This window comes from Equus przewalskii, chromosome 29 (assembly GCF_037783145.1).
Source record: "Equus przewalskii isolate Varuska chromosome 29, EquPr2, whole genome shotgun sequence".
Taxonomy (NCBI): Eukaryota; Metazoa; Chordata; class Mammalia; order Perissodactyla; family Equidae; genus Equus; species Equus przewalskii.
In genome coordinates this window covers 26,130,472-26,149,690 of record NC_091859.1, presented here as the reverse complement: position 1 = coordinate 26,149,690, position 19,219 = coordinate 26,130,472, and the positions used below count along the sequence as shown (strand labels likewise).

Below are 19,219 nucleotides of genomic sequence, written 5' to 3'. Positions count from 1 at the left end.
ACTGCTCATCAAACCACGCTGAGGCAGCTTCCCACATGCCACAACTAGAAGGACTCACAATGAAGAATATACAACTATGTACTGGGGGGCTTTGGGGAGAAAAAGGAAAAAAATAAAATCTTAAAAAAAAAAAGAGTGGTTAAAGACATATTACCTTATTCCAATGTTTCTTGGAATTAGTTGGTTTTTTTTTCTATTTCTGTATTCATTTAGATGAAAACATTCATTAAGCTTTCTTTTAAAGTAAGTAAATAAGTGTGATCCTTTAAAAAATTTAATGAGTGCTTACTTCCCAAAAAGAATTCTTGGTAAATTTCTGTGATATATAATTTTTCCTTATTAGAGGGAAATTTAAACAAATTTAGAACAAAGTTGTAGGCAAGCTAATAGCAATGGCCGTTTCTGACATTTTTTGTTCTTTGTAGTTTCAAAATAGACTTTTTCTTCTGTGCTGAAACTTTGCGGTGTGTAGTGTCCTTAATATGAGGAGAGATTATATGTATAAAAATAACATTATCTAGTACAAAATATCGTTAGAGAGTATAAGCCATGACTGGGGAACCAATATTCTGTAAGGGTGCTTTATAGACACTTTAAGGCAATGTTTATAAATGACCTAACAACCTTGATCATGACTTGGCAAAATTGGTCAATGAGTGTTGGAATTAGGCAACCAGCCCAGCTGCTGCACTGGTACTCTGACCCAGCAGCCGGGCTGCGGGGACCACACTGTTGTTTATTTGGTTTTCACACAGAGTTATGGTCTTCATGTCTTTATAGATGAGCCAGACTTCTTTTATGTAAAAAATCTTAGCCAATAATGTGTAAATAGATTTCCTGGTTAAAACGGATGTTTACATAGGGATTGCACACATTATTTTTTCAGAGTTATTGAGAACATGGGATGATAGCCAATATTCTTAACAACCAGTAAGGCAAGATAACCAACCAATCAGAATAGAAAAAGGGGCAACCACCATAATTTGGACAAGAACTCGAATTTTCCCATGCTGTTCCCAAATGTACTGCAACTACCTGGATCATCCTCTCCTTTCCTTTATGAGCCCCAGATCAATCCAGAGGCATGACCACCATCACAACTTCCCAGCTCTAAACTGGAAAGGAAGTAGAGCAGATATTTTAAAATGTTGTCCCAGAATGCTATGGGCCCACCTACAGGTCACAATGTATTTAGCTCTTACAACAAAAGACCAAAAAGAAAGAAAGGAGGGAGGCAAGGGAGTAGACACTAATGGTGTGGTCCCTTCCTCACACTTCTCCTCCACTCCCTTCACTGAAACTTTCTCTATAACATCAGGAAGAGTGAAGGACATTGCCGAAAAGATCACAGGCTTGTACAAAGGTTTCTCAGCTTCTACGTTTTTGAAGAAGGTTTCCATCAGTTTGGATGGATGCCATGAGCAAACTCTAAATCTGTAACTGCTCTGGAGCCTGCAACAGCTCTTTGTCACTATGACCAGCTGTTTTGGCAGGAGCGCTGGTGGATTTGGCCAGGATGCCATGCCAGACACACAGTCGAGGTCAGGCCTGAGTTTGGTAGCATACTGACTCCCAGGTTTTTGTCCTCTGTTCTGTCTCATCACACAATCCCAAACACATAAACGAATACTGTGTCATTTCATCATAAACACTTCAGATTTATTGTGCCATTTATTGAATACATTTTCTCTTCTGTTGGGAAAACTTGTCTGAAAGACTTTAAGAAGTCTTTTAGTGAATTCAAATGGGAAAAAGGGCACAGAGCCACTGGTGTTGAGCAGGGCTGTGTGAAATAAACAACTCTGCCATGCTTAGAAAAATCTATTAGATCAAGAGAAAGGTGTGTTTTCAAGTGGTGTGTTGTACTATATGTTTTACTCTGGAAAGAAAAAAAGCATTTACAGCCTACTATTTTAAACTAAAACAATTGGTTTGCTTATTCTATAGTTTGCATTTTTGTAAAGTACAGTGCCCAAGCATAGACAATGAAGACCAAAATGCTGACTTCAAATGAGATTTTGTTTGCAATTTTTAATTAAGCAATCCGTGCAAACCGTTTTTTTTTTCTTCAACATTAGGAGGAAAGAAAATGACCACACTTGAGTGCCTGGTGGAAAACCAGAAAATACTTTCTCATTGCAACCAGATTTCAAAGCAGTGAAGTGCGGAGAGGCAGTGCCCAAGCCCTCAATATTCCTCAGGATTGCTTGATTGCAAGTCTCGCAAATATGAATCAATTATGTTAGGAGGCACGCCTTGCAAGAGGAGCCTGCAGAAGGAAAGGCCACCTAGAGAGGACGAAAAGGAAAGGGCAAAGTCAAAAACATCTATGTGAAAAATCGCTGAAATAATACTTCTCGACTAGCTGCCTAGAAATGTGACTAATTGAGTCCCATTATTTACAAAGATTCATTCAGTCTCTACTTGGAAATCTTCTCCTGGGTTTAGTACATTTAGAATTTAAAGCACGTGGCATATTGAAGGAAAAGCAAGTTCCCCCGCAGACTCATAGCAATCTTTTGTTCTCTACTATTAGTCAAACTTAGTTTAAATTCCTAGCTGGATGGAAAGTATTTATTGCTCGTTAAGAGGTCTGGGGATTCCTCCACAGATGATTCAAGTGTTCTGAGTGAATGGCAGCATAAACGCATATCATGTTATGAATCAGCGGGAAGAACTGTTTCCAGTTCGTTAATGTTCAATTAAGCACAAAGAGTTCCGATTCAGGCACACTGGAGAAGAAAAAAGGACTACTCCTTTAACTTGGGCTATTTATACATTGTCAAAAATTGGAAATATTTTGTTAAAAATAGTAAAACCTGTCCAATACATTCTGAAGGTGAGAGAAACACCTACAAATATCTCATACTTACCTTCCGTGTTTCTGAACTACATTTAAAAAGTAAAAGTACCCTTCACAAGAGAACCCATGAAACTATAAAAATTCATGGTCGTTTAGAGAAGTGTTTCACTACTTGCTAATAAATTCACGTCCAGACAAAAACAGCATGCCATTTGAACATTCTTAAAACTTCTTTAATGCAAATTTGGGAAAGTCATTCTCCTTTTTTTTAAAAAAAAATTCAAGTCACATATTGGTAGAAATGATGCCATTTATGTACATGTCCATTCCTTGATGCAAAGAGCTCAGGATGCTTGAATATCACTCATTTTCATCTACATTAAATGCTTTAATTCATGCTCTACTGCATTCAACAACTAGCTTCATGTCAACAGGAGATTGTGGTAAGTACTAGCTGTTAATTTCAAGATACTGAAATACAAATTAAAACTACAAAGTTAGAGATTTTAAATAGTCTATTTTCATTGCATTACATAATGAAAATCATGCCATACTCCACAGGCTTTGTATGGCTTATGACAGTCATAAGCTTCATATGCCAAAACCATATGAAAGCTTACCTTAGATGATAATATACATTCAAAAATCCTTACTGTGCTACGACTAAGGAAAAGAGAGAGAAAGAGAGAGAGAAGTTGTAAGCATTAATAAAGTGCTAAAACCAAAGTTGAGTATTTGTTGGATGAAATTATGGTCACGATTATGATGAGGTGATTTCATTAATCCTTAGTCATGTGAAGGATGTAGGAAAAATAGAAGCGCATGGAATGAAGGGCAGGGATCCAGTCACTTCAAAAGGATCATTAATATGTAAAACATTTATTAATATGCACAACTACTTTGCCTGAACAGGTGGCAAAGCCTATTTCATTGTACAGGGAATATTTACATAAGAGCTTCCAAACCATAAGCTTAAAAAAAAAACCCTACAACATATATATATTTTGTTTTTCAACAAAAGAAAAACATAGGCAATAGACAAAGCATTAGTATACATATATATATGTTGAAATTCTAAAAGGCAAAATTATCAAGTAGATATAAATATTAGACTAATGTATTCTATAATATAGTATTCTTAACTAATTATATATGACTGATTTAAATAAACACAAGGCTTAAACAAACTTAGGCTAGAACGTATAATCTATAAAACTTTAAAGAAAGAGCCCTAATTCTTTCCTTTTTTGAAAGCTGACATTATCTCTGGGAATTCAGAGAGTAAATATTGTAAACTCAAGCATAGATGTACGCCATTAGAGTTTACATCCATTCATTAACCCAGCCCCAAAGAACTTCTTAATTCACTCTTCCAAATAGGGGTGAATCATATGTATACAATAGGACTCATTTATCACTTAATACACTTAGTAAGGGGGCATAGGATTTTCTTTCCATTTAAGTTCATGAATATATGAAATAATCTTGGTCCCACGAAAATATCAAAATGTCCAGCAGATAGATGCATTATAGATAGTCTACTGGTGAATTTTTCACTGAAAATATTAAATATAAAAATTTCCCAATATTGGATCTATTTTTACTTATGTCCTCTCCTATCAAAATGCCCAGAATACTTTTTCTACAGCTTAGCAATTTAAAGATGTTCAGTTTTCTGAATTTCAACATGGCTCTAAGGAGCCTACACTGGAAATTATCTTAAAGGAAGAACAACATATCTCTTTACATTTGAAAATGAAAATATTAAAGAAATGTCATTGATTCCCAAATTTCGATAATCTTATGTCTAAAATGAGGTCATTTTCAAATGTAAGTTTTCTGGCTTTATTTATGGGGACCTGTGGTATGGTACTTAGTTTTCTGACGAAACTTAGTTCCTATGTTACTTAATATCCTTGAATAATTTGGCCTTCCTTATTCATGGCATAAACACTTATGCCATGAGCTGCTAAGAAATACAATTAAAAGCAAATGAGAAAGTCAAGCTTTACATGCAAAGTGCTATTTCATGTAAGAGGAATGGAACGGAAAGAAGAAATATGGTGGGATATGAACTTTAAAAAACCTGTTGCTGCCCCTCCAGGAAGACTGGTTGTCCAGGGGTATTTACTCCTTGATATATCACTGCAGAATTAGAATATTTGTACTGGTATTTATTTATTCTCGGTTGACATTCTTACCTTTATTTTTTTCACAGCTTAACTTGATTCAAGTCACCTATTATCAGATAACAATCTGATGATAAACAATCTTGGCTTTACTTTCAGGACCAAAAGCTTTTACTAATATATCACAATTGATACCTTTTTATGAACTTATGTACTAGAATACATTATTTATATTATTAAGCAATTACTATACAATTTACTATACAGTTACTATAAAAAATATATCTATATGCAAAACGTTATTTGCTTTTATGGAGGATCCCAAATATTGCACCATCTATGAATTCATCATTTTATATCATTAGCAACATCCAATTAGTTTCAAAGCATGCAGAAGTGGTACTGGGTTTTTTTGTTTGTTTTTTGGGTGTTGAAATGTAGGTACCAACAATACCCTGGAACTAATAAGGCTAGGGGTTTAGAAACCAGATATGCTTGCAACTGGACCTTAACCTGCATTTAAAGCTAATAAACAGCTAAAATAATAACATTAAATTTATAAGCATTATCTCAATAGTAAGGTTTGAAATTTTCTAAGACTATTATATGCTTTTATATTTGAAAGGAAAAAAATTAAAAACCTTTTTCTTATCACTCAATTATGAATCTACTATACTGTATTACCTGAGGAGGAACAGAAATCATAAGAGAAAGAATACCGTTTTTCAAAACTTATAAAAGGAAAAAATTTTTTTCAAGAAATTTACTATACTTTATTCTAAATTTAGGACTAAAAAACTCTTTTTTTTTTTTAACATAAATACCCTAAGCACTTACTATGTTTTTTTCTAAAACAGATATTTGCAAATTTATCTTTCTGACTTTTAGATCATAATTTCCTCATTATAGAGAGGTAGGAAAAATAAAGACTTCAGTTATCACAGAATGGCAGTACAATAGAATAAGATAAGAGAAAAGACGTTAGGATCATGTCACCTATTATTTCATAATGGTGACTCTGACAGCTGTAGGAATTCTTATGGTATCCCAAAGTAGGTTTTGATTGTCAAGAAAAACTTCAGTATAAAAATTATATGCAATTAATATTAAAATGTATTAAGAAGACAAGTTATGTTGAGACCTTTTTTTTACTACATAAATCCTTATATGTTTTCTTAGTTTACATTAGTTGCAACACTTCTAAAAACTAGTATAAATGACAAGCATACCTATAAATAGAAATTCTCTAGTGAGATTTTAAAAGCAACTGGTTATAATATGTGTGTGCTATAGTCTATATGTGTAATATTAAACACGAAATTAGCAAGCTTACCCACATATATATTGCAAGTTTCACAAAATAGTAAATTCATTAAAAGTAGTGTAAATTCCTTAATTGCAGTTTCTTTAGATAAGTTTTTGCACTAGGCGTCTATTTATAGATGGACTATAGCACCAAAGCAATACCCCCTTAACTTTATTCATTCTTCCCATGCTGTGCACAAACCAGCATTCCACTGAAACTAATATTCCTTTAGTTAACAAGAATTGCAAGAGATAAAAATGTCTATTTAAATAATAAAGTTGCCTTCAACAAATAAATCAGGGTGAATGCAAAATGTAAAAATGTCCTCTCTCCCCTGCCCCAAATTCTCTCCCCACTTCCTCCTCCACCCCAGAACATTTGGGTAAACAATTTGCATTTTGCAGTGAGGACAATAATCAAATGATTTCCTTTCATTTTAGTCTATGCACGAGATCTTGGATGTCATACCTTTCACCTCCAGTTTACATTCGATCTCCACTGTCCCGAGGTCGTTGACTGCTTTGCAGCTGTAAGTGCCTCCATCATAGGGGCTGGGCTTGCGAATCTCCAGAGTACAGACCCCTTGGTTGCTGAACATCCTGTATCTTGGATCATCCACAATAGTAACTTTGTTTTTCATCCAGGTTATTTTGGGCTGAAGTTAAGGTTGAAGTAAATTAGGTCAAAACATATCTATACTTATCCTAATAATAGATCATCAAAGCCAGTGACAGAATTTTAAAGCATGGCTTAGAAAGAAAGTACATCTAAGAAGAACTCACATTTACTTAAGGACTGTTTCTTTCAAATTAAATTGTACTCAATACTTGGGAAGAAAGCAAATGAGCAGTTCTGAAGAAGCAAGCCAGGTTCTTCAGAGGACAGGTCTGGGTAATCTTCCCAAACGGGTTCAGTTACATTCACATTTGATTCACAGGTCCATGAGCTTAACTCATCCTAGTGAGTGCGTATTACTGGGCATTTTTTCAGAGAATCCCCATAAGATGTCATAACCGTCTGATGTTCTCCACTTCCTTTTCCTGATATTCTTTTCTAACTCACTATGGGCTGCTTATATCTCCTCACCATTTAATCTCTCCTTTGACATCTGTGTATGTTATCGTTAGGTGGCAATGGATCTACTCCAACCAGGAAATTCAAGATCAGTAGTGACCCTATTGCCCAGGAAGGTGACTCCATTCTGCTTAACCTCTGAACTACATTTGACATCATTGACCCTCCACTCTTTTCTCATATTGTCTTCTCCTTCCTTCTGTAAATACACACCGTCCACATTCTCTCTTACACCTCTTATATGATTTGGCTTTGCTTAGACCCTGTCTCTTTCACACTGTCATCTTCCTCCTTCCACCTTTCAAATGAGAGCATTCACTGAGTCATACCTTGGTCCTTGACTTTTTGCTCACTACCTTCTTTCCTCAATGACATTCCTTCCTAGAGCTTCGGCTCAGAGGGGTGGAATGTAGCACCCTCGTGCCTGGGGACTCCTAAACTGAAAGTCACAGCACTGGACTTTCTCCGAAGCTCCAGTGAACCTCTCCTCCACCCACTGGCCATCCCCACCTGGATATACCAGCATCACTTCTAACTAAACATGAATCAGCATCTTCCTCCCATGCTCATTTTGGCTTCTGTCTTTTCTTCCCTATTTCCGTTCACGGTATATGCGGGGAAAATACCACTGTTTGCATTTTTTCCAAATTCTAGGGCACTTCCCCTCAGTGCCACCCAGGAATAGATATCTCTATGGGCAACATTCATTAATCTGTTGTTCTTTTCAAATGCCAACAACATGAAACCTTAAAACTTTTCTAAATCTCTTCAATCCCTTCCCAGTACTCTGTACCCTTATTACAGCACAGTTTAAATTCTGCCTTGCATTATAACGTCATCATTATTTGCTTTAACCTATTTCAGAAAACTTGATGAATCAACATTACCACCTAATTTTTCAGGTGAAACAATATTATTTCCATCTCCTTACCTCTTAGTTCTTGTAAAAATGAATGGTTTGATTTGACCTTAGAAAGTATCTCTTAGTAAAGAAATATAAGCATTTTTTGTTACTACATTTAAATAGTGTACTTAATTATCCAACACCACCACCCCGAACTCCCTTTCTAGCCCAGAAAAAGACACAAATAGCAGTCAGAAGTTCAGTTTATATTATTACTTACAATTACAACATGGCAAATGTAAAAGAGGGAGTTTGGGGTTAATTCTTAAACTTAATATGATAAAAACAAAAACAAAAACAAATACAAATACACGGTACCTTAGGATTTCCTCTCACACTGCAGTTCAGGGTGGCATTGTAACCAGCTACAGCGTAGGTGTTAACCAAAGGCTGGGTGAACATGGGCGCCTCTGTGAAATCAAAGTCTTCATACACTGGATTCTTGTAGATCTTACCTTAAATACGAGCATTAAAAATATACAAAAATATACAAATACAAGCATTAAAAATATACACTTTTCTTGGCATACTTTACTCATGATTAAAACTTCCCTGAAACTCGTGAAAACATGAACGAAGGCCACATGGCATTCATTCTGAAGGGTACAAATGTACAGCCAATCACACATAGGGCAGAAAGCCAGAGTGGTCATCTGAAACTGAACAAATTTTGAGAAGAATTCGGTGTCTGAGTATTTTGATCAGCAATGTGCTCTAATGTGAAAATAATGAGGAAGAGCTTGCAGGACAGTGGTTAATGAGGAAATGAAACAATAAGGATGGAATTCAGCTTCTCTTTCCTTTGCAGAGTGGGTCTCATCTGTAGCTCCATGGAAGGTGTCCAAGAATAAAAGTAACCCAAGTTCAAGAAGTAAATGTGTACTTTATCCTATTCTGGGCATTTATAGACCTATTGCCCATAAGTTGGAATGAATTAAAGCTTACATTTAAAAATGCAATAAATAATATAATTTTTCTTAAAACTTTTACTCATAAAATTAAAATTTCACTTGGATATTTTTACCATAATTTAAAAATGTGAGTTTATCATTTTCTTTTCCCCTTTCATTACATTTCTTCTCTTAGTCTTCTCGGTCTAGTCATTGAAAACCAAGGTTTCCAAATGTCCAGTCCACTGTCAACTCACCATCCTTGGCAATCACGGCACTCTCTTTAGTCATCGTTGCATCCTCACTGAGGCCGCACATGTTTTCAGCAAAGACCCGGAAGTAGTATTCATTTCCTATAACCAGTTCAGAAATGGTGGCACTGGTTCGGTGATAATGCTCAATGACAGTGAACCATTCCTGAAAGAAAAAAATAATAATTTGAGGAAAATCACCTAGAAATACACAACCATTCCACTTGTTGTTTAGAATAAATAATAGGGATGTTTCATTAACTAAAAGAAAAATAGCACTAATTTTTATACTGAGAGTAACAACAATGTAAATATAATTTGTTTAATACTTTATAATTGATTTTCACTTGATTATGTAATTTAATCTTCATTTGCACATCAGAGTCATATACCCTAGAAGTCAACTACTACCTTTATATTTTCTTCATAACTGCAGTGTCTGTCCTCTGTCCACATGTCTATCTTTTGTATATCAAAGTATAATTATAAAATTTTAGTGCTAGCTTATCTATTCTGAGGAAGAGATGAAACTAAATCACTAGAGAAAAATTAATATTGCCCAATAAATTTGCCTAATATGGTTAACTTAGGCTCCTTCAGGTTTTTGCTCAGTTATCACCTCTTCCCTAAGTGTTCACCCTCCAACCGCTCCATCTCCACCACGTTGGTCCCTTAACCTGGTTGAGTTTTCTTCACAGCACTTGCTACGTTAGATTATATTATATACTCACTATTTTATTTGTTTACTCCCTATGCCCCCACTGGAATGGACACACGATGATGGTAAAAATGGACTTTTTTCCTCACCCTTGTGTCCCCAGTGCTTATTAAAATGCCTGACACAGAGTAGGTACTGCACAAAATAACTGTTTATTGGACACTTGAACAAATGGATGAATGAGAAGCTAAAGCTATATTAATTTTTTCAATTTTTTTCTTCATCATACCAAGAAATATAATAGTTTCAAAGTTTACCTTGCAACCAGTATAAAACTGCATGCACCACATGTTTCATACCACCATGTCTCATACCAGTATGAGAAAATACATTTTCTGGCAATAAGTTCATAAAGAAAAAGGATTTTCCTTGCAACTTTTAGGGGCCATCATTATCTCTGTATTTTGGATATTTTTAAGACATGAGACAAAGGAAGTTATTCCCCCCTTTATTCCCAAAGCACTTTATGCAAACCTTTATTCCATCAATTATACTGTTTTATCATTTGGTTTTACATCTTTCTTCTTGCCTAGGCTGTGAGTGCTCCTTGCAAGAACAGGAGCTGTCTTTTTTTTTTTTTTGATCCAGCAGCTAGAACACTGCTCAACATATAGTAAATGAGTGAATAAATGAGTGTGTTGGCACATGTGATGAAAACAATGTTTACGGAAGGTATGAATGGGCACAGGAATTTAAGTGAAGAACAGCATCTGTAGCTACAACGAGACAACGGCGTGGTTATCTCCTGGGATGTACACTGGGCAGAGTGAACATCTTCTGTTCTATAGGTCTGCCCCTGCTGAAATGCGACAGAAACACAAGGGTACAGGGATTGGGGATCACCCTCAGGCAGACCTCGGTCACACGAAACAGCAGGAAAGTCCCGGCTCACCTGGTCTTGACTGGATATCTAAGAGGACAAATGTTGGGCAAGTATGCTAGGGGTAGAAGAATGGGGGAGCCACCTGAAGAGCTCTCTATAGGAACCACGGCACCCCTCGATTCACTGCCAGGATCTGGGCCAAGCTCCAAAGAAGATCCCTCATGTCTAAGGAAATCCAAGATGTTCAGATACTTTTCTGGCAAAGTCATCCCTTGATCTAGCTTTCAAGCTGTCCAGGTTTAGCTGAAAGATGTTGCTTTAAATGTCAAATCTTATTTTGTCATATAACATCCACCCAGGAAAAAAAAAAAAGACATGCTAGAAATAGTTCATGGAAAGGAGAGGTTTGAAATCCATTCCTATTACTTAGACTGTCTTTTCCAACCCTCTCTCCTTCTTCTATTAACCTGACATAACTTCATAAGCTAAGTTCTTACAGAGATCTATTAGTGTAAATGCCTAAAGACTTCCTGTCAGCACCATTTGGTATGATGTTTTACTTTTCCGATGAGAATGAAAAATGACTCCATGCCATTGTGTGTCCAAAGATTGCTTCATTCATTCACTCACTTACAGGTTGGGCAGTAGTAGGGTATCATGGATGGATTCTGACTCAGAAAGACCCAGACTTTTAGATTTAAAATCTGGTTATATCCAGCAAGTCATTTATCTTCTCTGAGCCTCAGTTTCTTCATCTATACAAAACAGGTAATAATAATTCATACTCCAATTGGGTTCTTCTTGAACACCCTGAGCCCTTTCTCTCCAGGACCCTTGCACATGCTGTTCCCTTTAGAATCTTTCTTTTCCAACTGGTACTGTTCATCCATGCTATCCAACATTTATTTTACAAGGAGAAAGATTTGCATGGATGTAAATCTGAGTCAGAATTCAGAGTGGGTAAATATTTGTTGAACAAATGAATTTATTGAATTCCATTGAGCATTGCACCAGCTGCTTTATATCGTTTTAGCTTCATACTAATCAAGCAAAGTAAGCGTTTATGTCTATTTTAAAGATGAGGAAGGGGCCGGCCCTGTGGCTGAGTGGTTAAGTTCTTGTGCTCCACTTTGGCGGCCCAGGGTTTCGCTGGTTCGGATCCTGAGTGTGGACGTGGCACTGCTCGTCAGGCCACCTTGAGGCAGCGTCCCACATGCCACAACTAGAAGGACCCACAACTAAGATATATAACTATGCATTGGGAGGATTAGGGAAGAAAAAGCAGAAAAAAAAATGAGTAAAATGGAGATCAAAGAGGTTAAGTGACTGCCCATGTACGTGTGGTCATAAGTAGCAATGGTGGGATTCAAGTTCAACTCTCTGTGGTTCTAAAGGCCTTACCTTTTTCTCTATGCCCCATCACTTCTCCACAGCCGTCATGGAGGCCTCACCAGAGAGGACCTCATGCCTCCCCCTTTACCTCAGATGAAATGTGATTTTGCTGCTGCTGAACCAGAGAAAGCCAGACCTTACCATGCTCTTCTTGTCAGCCTTCTGGATCGTGTACCCTGTAATGGCAGCATTTCCATCATCCTTTGGTGGTGTCCATGATAGAGCAACATTCTCTCCCCAGACATCTTCAATCTTCACAACTTGGGGTGGACCTGGACGGTCTGCAGGATGAATTCACAGCATCTGTGTGAGGTCACCTTCCCTCCCAACCTATACCTTGGCACAGGAGGATACTTGAAAAGGCCCTTCCCTCCCTGCACGTCTACCCACATTTCTTTCACCATTCTTAAGCTTCAGTGAAGTGGAATGCACTCCAGCTAAGCTTATCTGGAAACTCCTGACTTTCACCTTCAGGGAAGGAAAAGGATTTTGAAAAGAAAAGTTAAACAAAACTTCAAACCTCATTAACCATCCCTCTAGGGACAGTCTTTGGCAATGAATTGCAAGGCTACCCTGCCTGAAGGGAAATGTAAGCTGATGCTGGACTTGAAACTTAGAGCCTGCCTGGGCTGAGCAGCTCCCGCTTTCGGTGAGAGGCACTGAGGCCCCAGCTGGTGAGTGGGTTCCTCTGTTGCACCCGAAAGTCACCTTCAATGGGAGTGAGGAAAACTTCTTTTTATCACTCTGCCAAGTCTCCTTCCAAGATTTAGTTGTATGCATCGTGTTCGCACTTTATGTAAGTAAAATGCATTAATGAGGAAATAAAGTCTTCCCTCACTTTACCTTCTGCACCACATGAATTTCTGTGACCTCTGACCCTCTAGTAAATTGCAGGAATGGTCAGGAAGGCCAAAGAGTCAAGAAAACTAAGTCTTGATTGGGAGGCCCTCCCAAAAAGTCATGCACACAGGTGCAAGGAAGGACAATAATCATATATTTGCATAGTATGTCTTAATTTTTTTCAGAGAAATTTCCCATCTATTATCCTATTATCCTTCTCAATGCAAGCATCACTCTTTCTGCCCTGAAATATTTTCCAGGTATTAAAATGCACTTATAATTATTTCTATAGGAAATGTCAGACTGAAAAGAGCAAACTCCCATGGGTTCTCTGGCAATGTTCTTCTCTCAAACAAGATTTAACAAGCAGTCTTTGTGGGCACAATGGGGGAAACCACCGTGATAATCTTTCCTTTCTTTCCACAGTTACCAACAATGAGTGTCTACAGCCACAGTTTTCTACTTCCTGTGTTCACCACAGCGTGTCTTTTCCCAGTCCAACTTCCCAGTTGCACCCCAAGTCCACTTTGTCTTCAAAGTTCACACTGACTTTTCAAACGCTTGCTCTCTAACAGTAAATGGCATTGCTAGATGTTTACAGTCATGGCAGATACATAACTTTGGGACTAATAAAATAACAAGAATAATAATTGTCACTATTTATTGAGCACTTTGGGTGTGCAAGTGATGTGCCAGGCACTTATAACTACCTGGTAAAGTAATTACATGGCAAGGTAGGGAAAAAAAATGTCCTTCTCTGTGTTACAGAAGGCAGTGCTCTTCCAGACCCTACCGTGGGGTGTTTCCATTAGAATGGAGCCAGACCAAGGGCACAGAGTAGCCTCCACACCCCCCTCAATTTAACAAAATCCAAAAAGATTTCGTCAATGCGAAAAGATTGCTTAAAGGACACAAACTTTCACCCAAGAGAAGGCTTGCCACAAAAAGTGGCTCCTTTGGTTAGAGAACCCCTAGTTTCAGCAAATTTGCTGAAATATAGTAATAAAAATGATGGGAGACAAGGCTTCTCCTAGCTCTGCTCTTAAATCTATTTCTTGACATTGCAAAAATTATAGAACGATTCAAGCAAATGAGGTCCATGTATAAGAGGTCCTCCTTCTATTCCCCTAACTCTGGACAGAAGTAAGAACTAACCTCATTTGGACAGGCCTGAGGATCAACCAGTTCAGTGTTTCACTGTTTGGCTTTGTGTAGGTACCTCTTCCTTATCTATTTAAAAAATTCTTAAAAAAGGATTTTGCCTAGAGCTAGCCTAACAAAAAATATTACTCTTGCCTAAGTGACAAGGATAATTAGTCCACATGCTGCTTTGAAAGAACATTCTAGTTCCTTCTTTCAAACCTACCAATGATCTGGATATCAATTGTTGCTCTTTCCACAAATTTTTCTACTTTGACTTGCAGATCGTATTTCCCAGAGTGACTCCTCTCTGCTTTTCTGATAAATATGATGGTATCAGTCTCAGAGTTGCGAATATTTACTTGATTCTTATCAATTTCTGCACCATCCTTCTTCCAAGTTAATTCTGGTTTTGGTTTTCCCTAAAAAGAAAGACAGAAAAAGCAGAGGGGGAGGGAAATCAGATTGTCTCAAGATTTTTTTCAGCATTACAAAAAATGACAGTGGCTTACCCCATTCTAGGCAAGGTTGGAAATAGTCTGTGGTGGGTGACCGCATTTCTCATTTTGAATGAGGAAATGTTTATGAGAACTCTAGAGGTTAGACAAATATGTAAACACGACACACTAGTATCATTACTCCTTCCCGGCAGCTGAGCAGCCCCAGGGATGCCACACCTATGAGGTCCCTGTTCTCATGCTCTTTCCTCTCCAGACCCACTGACAGAAGCTGAATACACAGAACCCCCTGATCTGGGCACAGGGATTAGCCCTGTAGACATGATGCAGAAACTACAGGGCTGATTCAGCAGCCTCAGGCCAGGGCTGAGTCTGGGTCCTGAGTGCCTGCTTTGTCCCAACTCCTGGTTTTATTTGAGGCTGTGAGAGGAGAGAAGTGGGAGGAACTTTGCCAAGCCATCTCCTTCCTCCCCTGCTGTGATCACATTGGCATCCTCCTAGGCTTTCATTCTGATTTCCTGCACTGTGTATGCAGAAGATAACTGCTTCTTCTAAGGCTTGGGCCCAGAGTGCATTGAGGATGGCCTGAATTGGTTGTCCCCTTATCTTGGATTTCATGGGAGCCTGGGTTTGAATGAGCTCTGTGTGTGTGTGTGTGTGTGTGTGTATGTGTGTGTGAATGCGTGTTTTCAAATGTGTGCAGGGACCTAAATTCTAATCCTAAGGCCATGTTGTCTGATACAATAGCCACATGCTACAAGTGACTATTTGAACTAAAATGAATTAAAATTAAGGAAAATTAAAAGTTCATTTCCCCAGTCACACTAGTTCTTAGTTGCACATTTCACTTGCCCAACAGCCACAGTTGGCTGGTGGCTACCACACTGGACAGCACATACATAGACCGTTTCCATCACTGCAGAAAGTTCAATTAAACAGTGCTGTCTAGAGGCATAAAAGAAGTCAGATGAGCAGGGGAGTGGTGGTGGTGCAGTGTGTGTGTGTGTGTGTGTGTGTGTGTGTTTGAAAGCAAAACTGATTAACATAGATGAAACCCGTTTAATCTCGTGCATAACAGATTCTTTTGCTGGAGCAATGATTTAACCATGTTCACATAGTTCAGTCAGTGGCATCAAGATTTCAAATTTTGGTTACCCCTATTATTGGAATTTAGTTTGGTTTGGGTAATTGTGGGAAGCACATCTTGTTTTCCGGAATGTTACACTGAGAACGTCAATTAAAATGAAGATCAGTTTTACAGATTTAGAAGACCAGAAAGAACCTTAAAGCATTTCTTGTTTTGACCTCTCATTGTTTCCTCCCTGTCCCATCATAATCCCTGAGCTTCAAACAAGGCTAGATATCATTTGCTTCATGAAGAAGAAAAATGTATGACAGTTTTATAGATTTCCTTACTTCTACAGCAGGTGACTGTTCGATCATTCCCCAAATCTCTTCCATTATTTACTCTCCCTCTGAGGAAATCCTGAATAATGATACCTCCCTCTACTTCTTAAACACCCCAGCACTGGAAAGAGAGAATGAGCGCCCCCTGAAGGGTTACCTGGAAAGGTATAACCAGATTGACAGCTTCTCCAACTCTGCGGATATAAGTTTGCTTCAGGTGCCTTGGGATGCGAATCTTTGGAGGCTCTGAGTAAGAGGAGAATAGCATAATTTTGTGATCAGTGTGGCACGCTGGAAACAGCCTTACATAAGCACACTGGCATGACGTTCACTGGGGTACCCTTGTGCTCACGTCTCTGCAGTAAAATCTTAGATGTGCCTCTAACAGATTATATACAGTAACTTGGGTTCCGAATGCTTTCTTCAAGTAGAGATGTTTTAACAGTTCACCTCAAAGTTTATCCTTGGTTTTACTGCAACTTCTTATGTTTATTGTCATTATAAGTCTAAAGAAACTTTATAGGAAAACACACCAATTTTTCTCTTCGGACCTACTACATATTTTTCATAGTTTCTAACAGTGAGTATATTCTCCAATGAACATTCCATAAAAGACCTACAGGCATCGCATCAGCTGTAGGACTGCCCATTCTTTCTTAAACAAAAATGTTTGGGGACCTAGCACTTGCTATTTATGTAATTCTGTTGGAATTTGATAATAACTTTCTCCCTATATGACCATGGTGAAGTATATAACAGGCAGCCCTAGCCCATGTGTATTAATGTTCATTGGTCAAACACCACGAAGATACTAGAACATGTCACTGCAAACCCATCAGGAACAGAGAGTCAAAGGCTCATGGCTCACAGGATGAAGCAGATCTCATCATTTGAGTGCTTGGTATGTGATAGACACTGGACTAAAATGCTTTTCATGAAGGCACTAACTTAAACCTCACAGTCGCTTATGAGATAGGTACTGCTTTTACTTTATAATAAAGAAACTGAAGCATAGGAGGTTAAGCAACTTTCCCAAGGTGATACAGCCAGGATTAGAGCCTGGAGTCAGCCTTGAGTGGCTATGCTCTGCTTAGAAACATGAACTTTGGAGTCAGAGAGATCCAACTCGATTTGAGTCCTAGATCAGACAGTAGATTTGGTCTCAGTCTCCTGTAAAATTGGGATGATAACAGCACCTGATTCAAAGGATTGCTGTAAATATTAATAAGGTCATCCTGTAAATATTAATAAGGTCATCCTTGGAAAGCATTTGGCATAATGGCTGAGAATAGTAAGTGCTCAAGAAACTTTAGGAGGTGATGGTGATGATGACAATGATGATGATGATGATGACTACTGAATGTTGGGGTTGGGAGAGAATTTGGAGATCTTCTAACTCCCTAACTTTACATATGAGGAAAAGGAGACTCAGCAAGTTTCCAACAAACTAAACTATCGTCATAATAAAAGCGAACATATTCTGAGGGCTTATTATGTGGCAAGCACTATATGAAGCAAGCAACATGGATTGATTTATTCAGTTCTCACTCATGTGGTAAGTACTAGTATTATCCTTATTTTACAGGTGAAGAGATTAAGGTTCAGAAAGATCAAGTCTCTTGCTTGAGGCCACATAGCTAATAAATGACGAAAACAGAGTTCAACTTATGCAGACTGTCTCTAGAACCTACTAAGAAAATGTGCGTGCTTTATGCTTCCTTACATCTATCCATCCCCTAACTCACTCCCAAAATGTTTCAGGCAGCCACACCCTGAGTCTGTGGCAGAACGTGGTCCAGGGACGGATATCCAGGCCCCCAGTCCAGTGTTCTTTCCCCTGCAGAAGTGATTCTCAAACCTTTTGGTCTCGGTACACCATGACACTCTTACAAATTATAAGAGGCCCCAAAAGGCATTTGTTTATATGGGCTGCATCTATCAGTATTTACCACATTAGAAATTAAAACTGAGGATTTTTGAAATATTTACTTATTTATTGAAAAAATAAAAACATAAATAACATACTAATTAAAACAGCCATATTTTACATTAACAAAATATTAGTGATATGAATGTCATTATATATTTCGGCCATCCTTTTAATGTCTGACTTAACAGAGGATAGCTGGACTCTCATATTTGTTACTCCCTTTAATCTGTTGCAATATGTTGTGTTGGTTGAAGTATATAAATAAAATCCGGATTCACACAGACAGGAGGAATATTTTAATAAACTTTTCAGATAATTGTGCATATTCCTCTTGGATTCTACATTGAAACACGATAAATTGTAGTTTCTTGAAGATTAACTGCAATGTGGAATCTGAAACCATTTCAATGAACGTTTTAATCTCTGTTCCATTAATATCCACTGGTCTATCTTGCATTTTGAATGTATGTTTTTAGGTATGATTTTTTACCATGCATTGATCATTTAGAAAACATCACTTCACTGAATTATGCAGACCTTCCAAATGGTGCCGCATTCCATTATCCCATAGCAAAAAATTACATTCGTTAAAATACCACCTATTTCATCAGAAAAGTTTCTACATGTTAAGAGTTGTCAAGTCCATAGTGGTGGATACAAGTTTTCCAAAATTCTTATTTTTGTTTGAAAGCTCAAATTTTTTCATTGACAAATTGACAACAAATATCATTAAGTTGTTTTCCTTGAAGTGACGGGATCACTCCATTCATTTCCTAAAAAGTGTCTGCCAAATATCCAGTCATCCTTTCAAGTGAAAATGGAACTTCATGAAAAAGTCACTAGTTCAGCCTCTCAGTCAGGTGGACATGTGCTATTCCTAGAGACAAGCATCGTACTGCAGCCTGCAGCCTAAGGGCTTTATATGTGCTTCGCATGTCATTGCCACACAGAGTAGAGGAAAACCATGTACTCAAGCACCGAGGTTTAATAAAATCAATAATTTTTATCCTCTATCAAAAACACTCCAAGGAAAAACTGGCCGTGTTATTTTCACTGCAAGTGCCTAGTGATGACGAAGACAAGAACAACTAGCACAGTTGGGGGCACTGACCCGGTTCGTGCTAAGGCACCAGTCATTTTACTCACCATCACTT

The 19,219-nt window shown here is 37.8% G+C and overlaps 1 protein-coding gene across 17 annotated transcripts in view; it reads right to left on the bottom strand.

The window, feature by feature from the left end:
- Window positions 1–1,637: 1,637 nt before the first annotated feature.
- The window catches only part of MYBPC1 (myosin binding protein C1), an 86,859-nt gene continuing 69,277 nt past the window's right edge, over window positions 1,638–19,219 (bottom strand). For 6 of the 17 annotated variants that reach the window (XM_070599771.1, XM_070599776.1, XM_070599777.1 and 3 more), the window contains 7 exons: window positions 16,293–16,381; window positions 14,497–14,692; window positions 12,432–12,571; window positions 9,364–9,523; window positions 8,535–8,671; window positions 6,707–6,893; window positions 1,638–2,288 (listed from right to left, as the gene is read on the bottom strand). In XM_070599771.1, the coding sequence (XP_070455872.1) occupies window positions 2,188–2,288; window positions 6,707–6,893; window positions 8,535–8,671; window positions 9,364–9,523; window positions 12,432–12,571; window positions 14,497–14,692; window positions 16,293–16,381 (1,010 nt within the window). In that variant the 3' untranslated portion in view covers window positions 1,638–2,187. Of the gene's footprint in view, window positions 2,289–3,423; window positions 3,467–4,879; window positions 4,949–6,706; window positions 6,894–8,534; window positions 8,672–9,363; window positions 9,524–12,431; window positions 12,572–14,496; window positions 14,693–16,292; window positions 16,382–19,219 lie in introns of all 17 variants that reach the window. The other 11 variants (XM_070599775.1, XM_008527451.2, XM_070599781.1 and 8 more) reach the window with 3 other exon arrangements.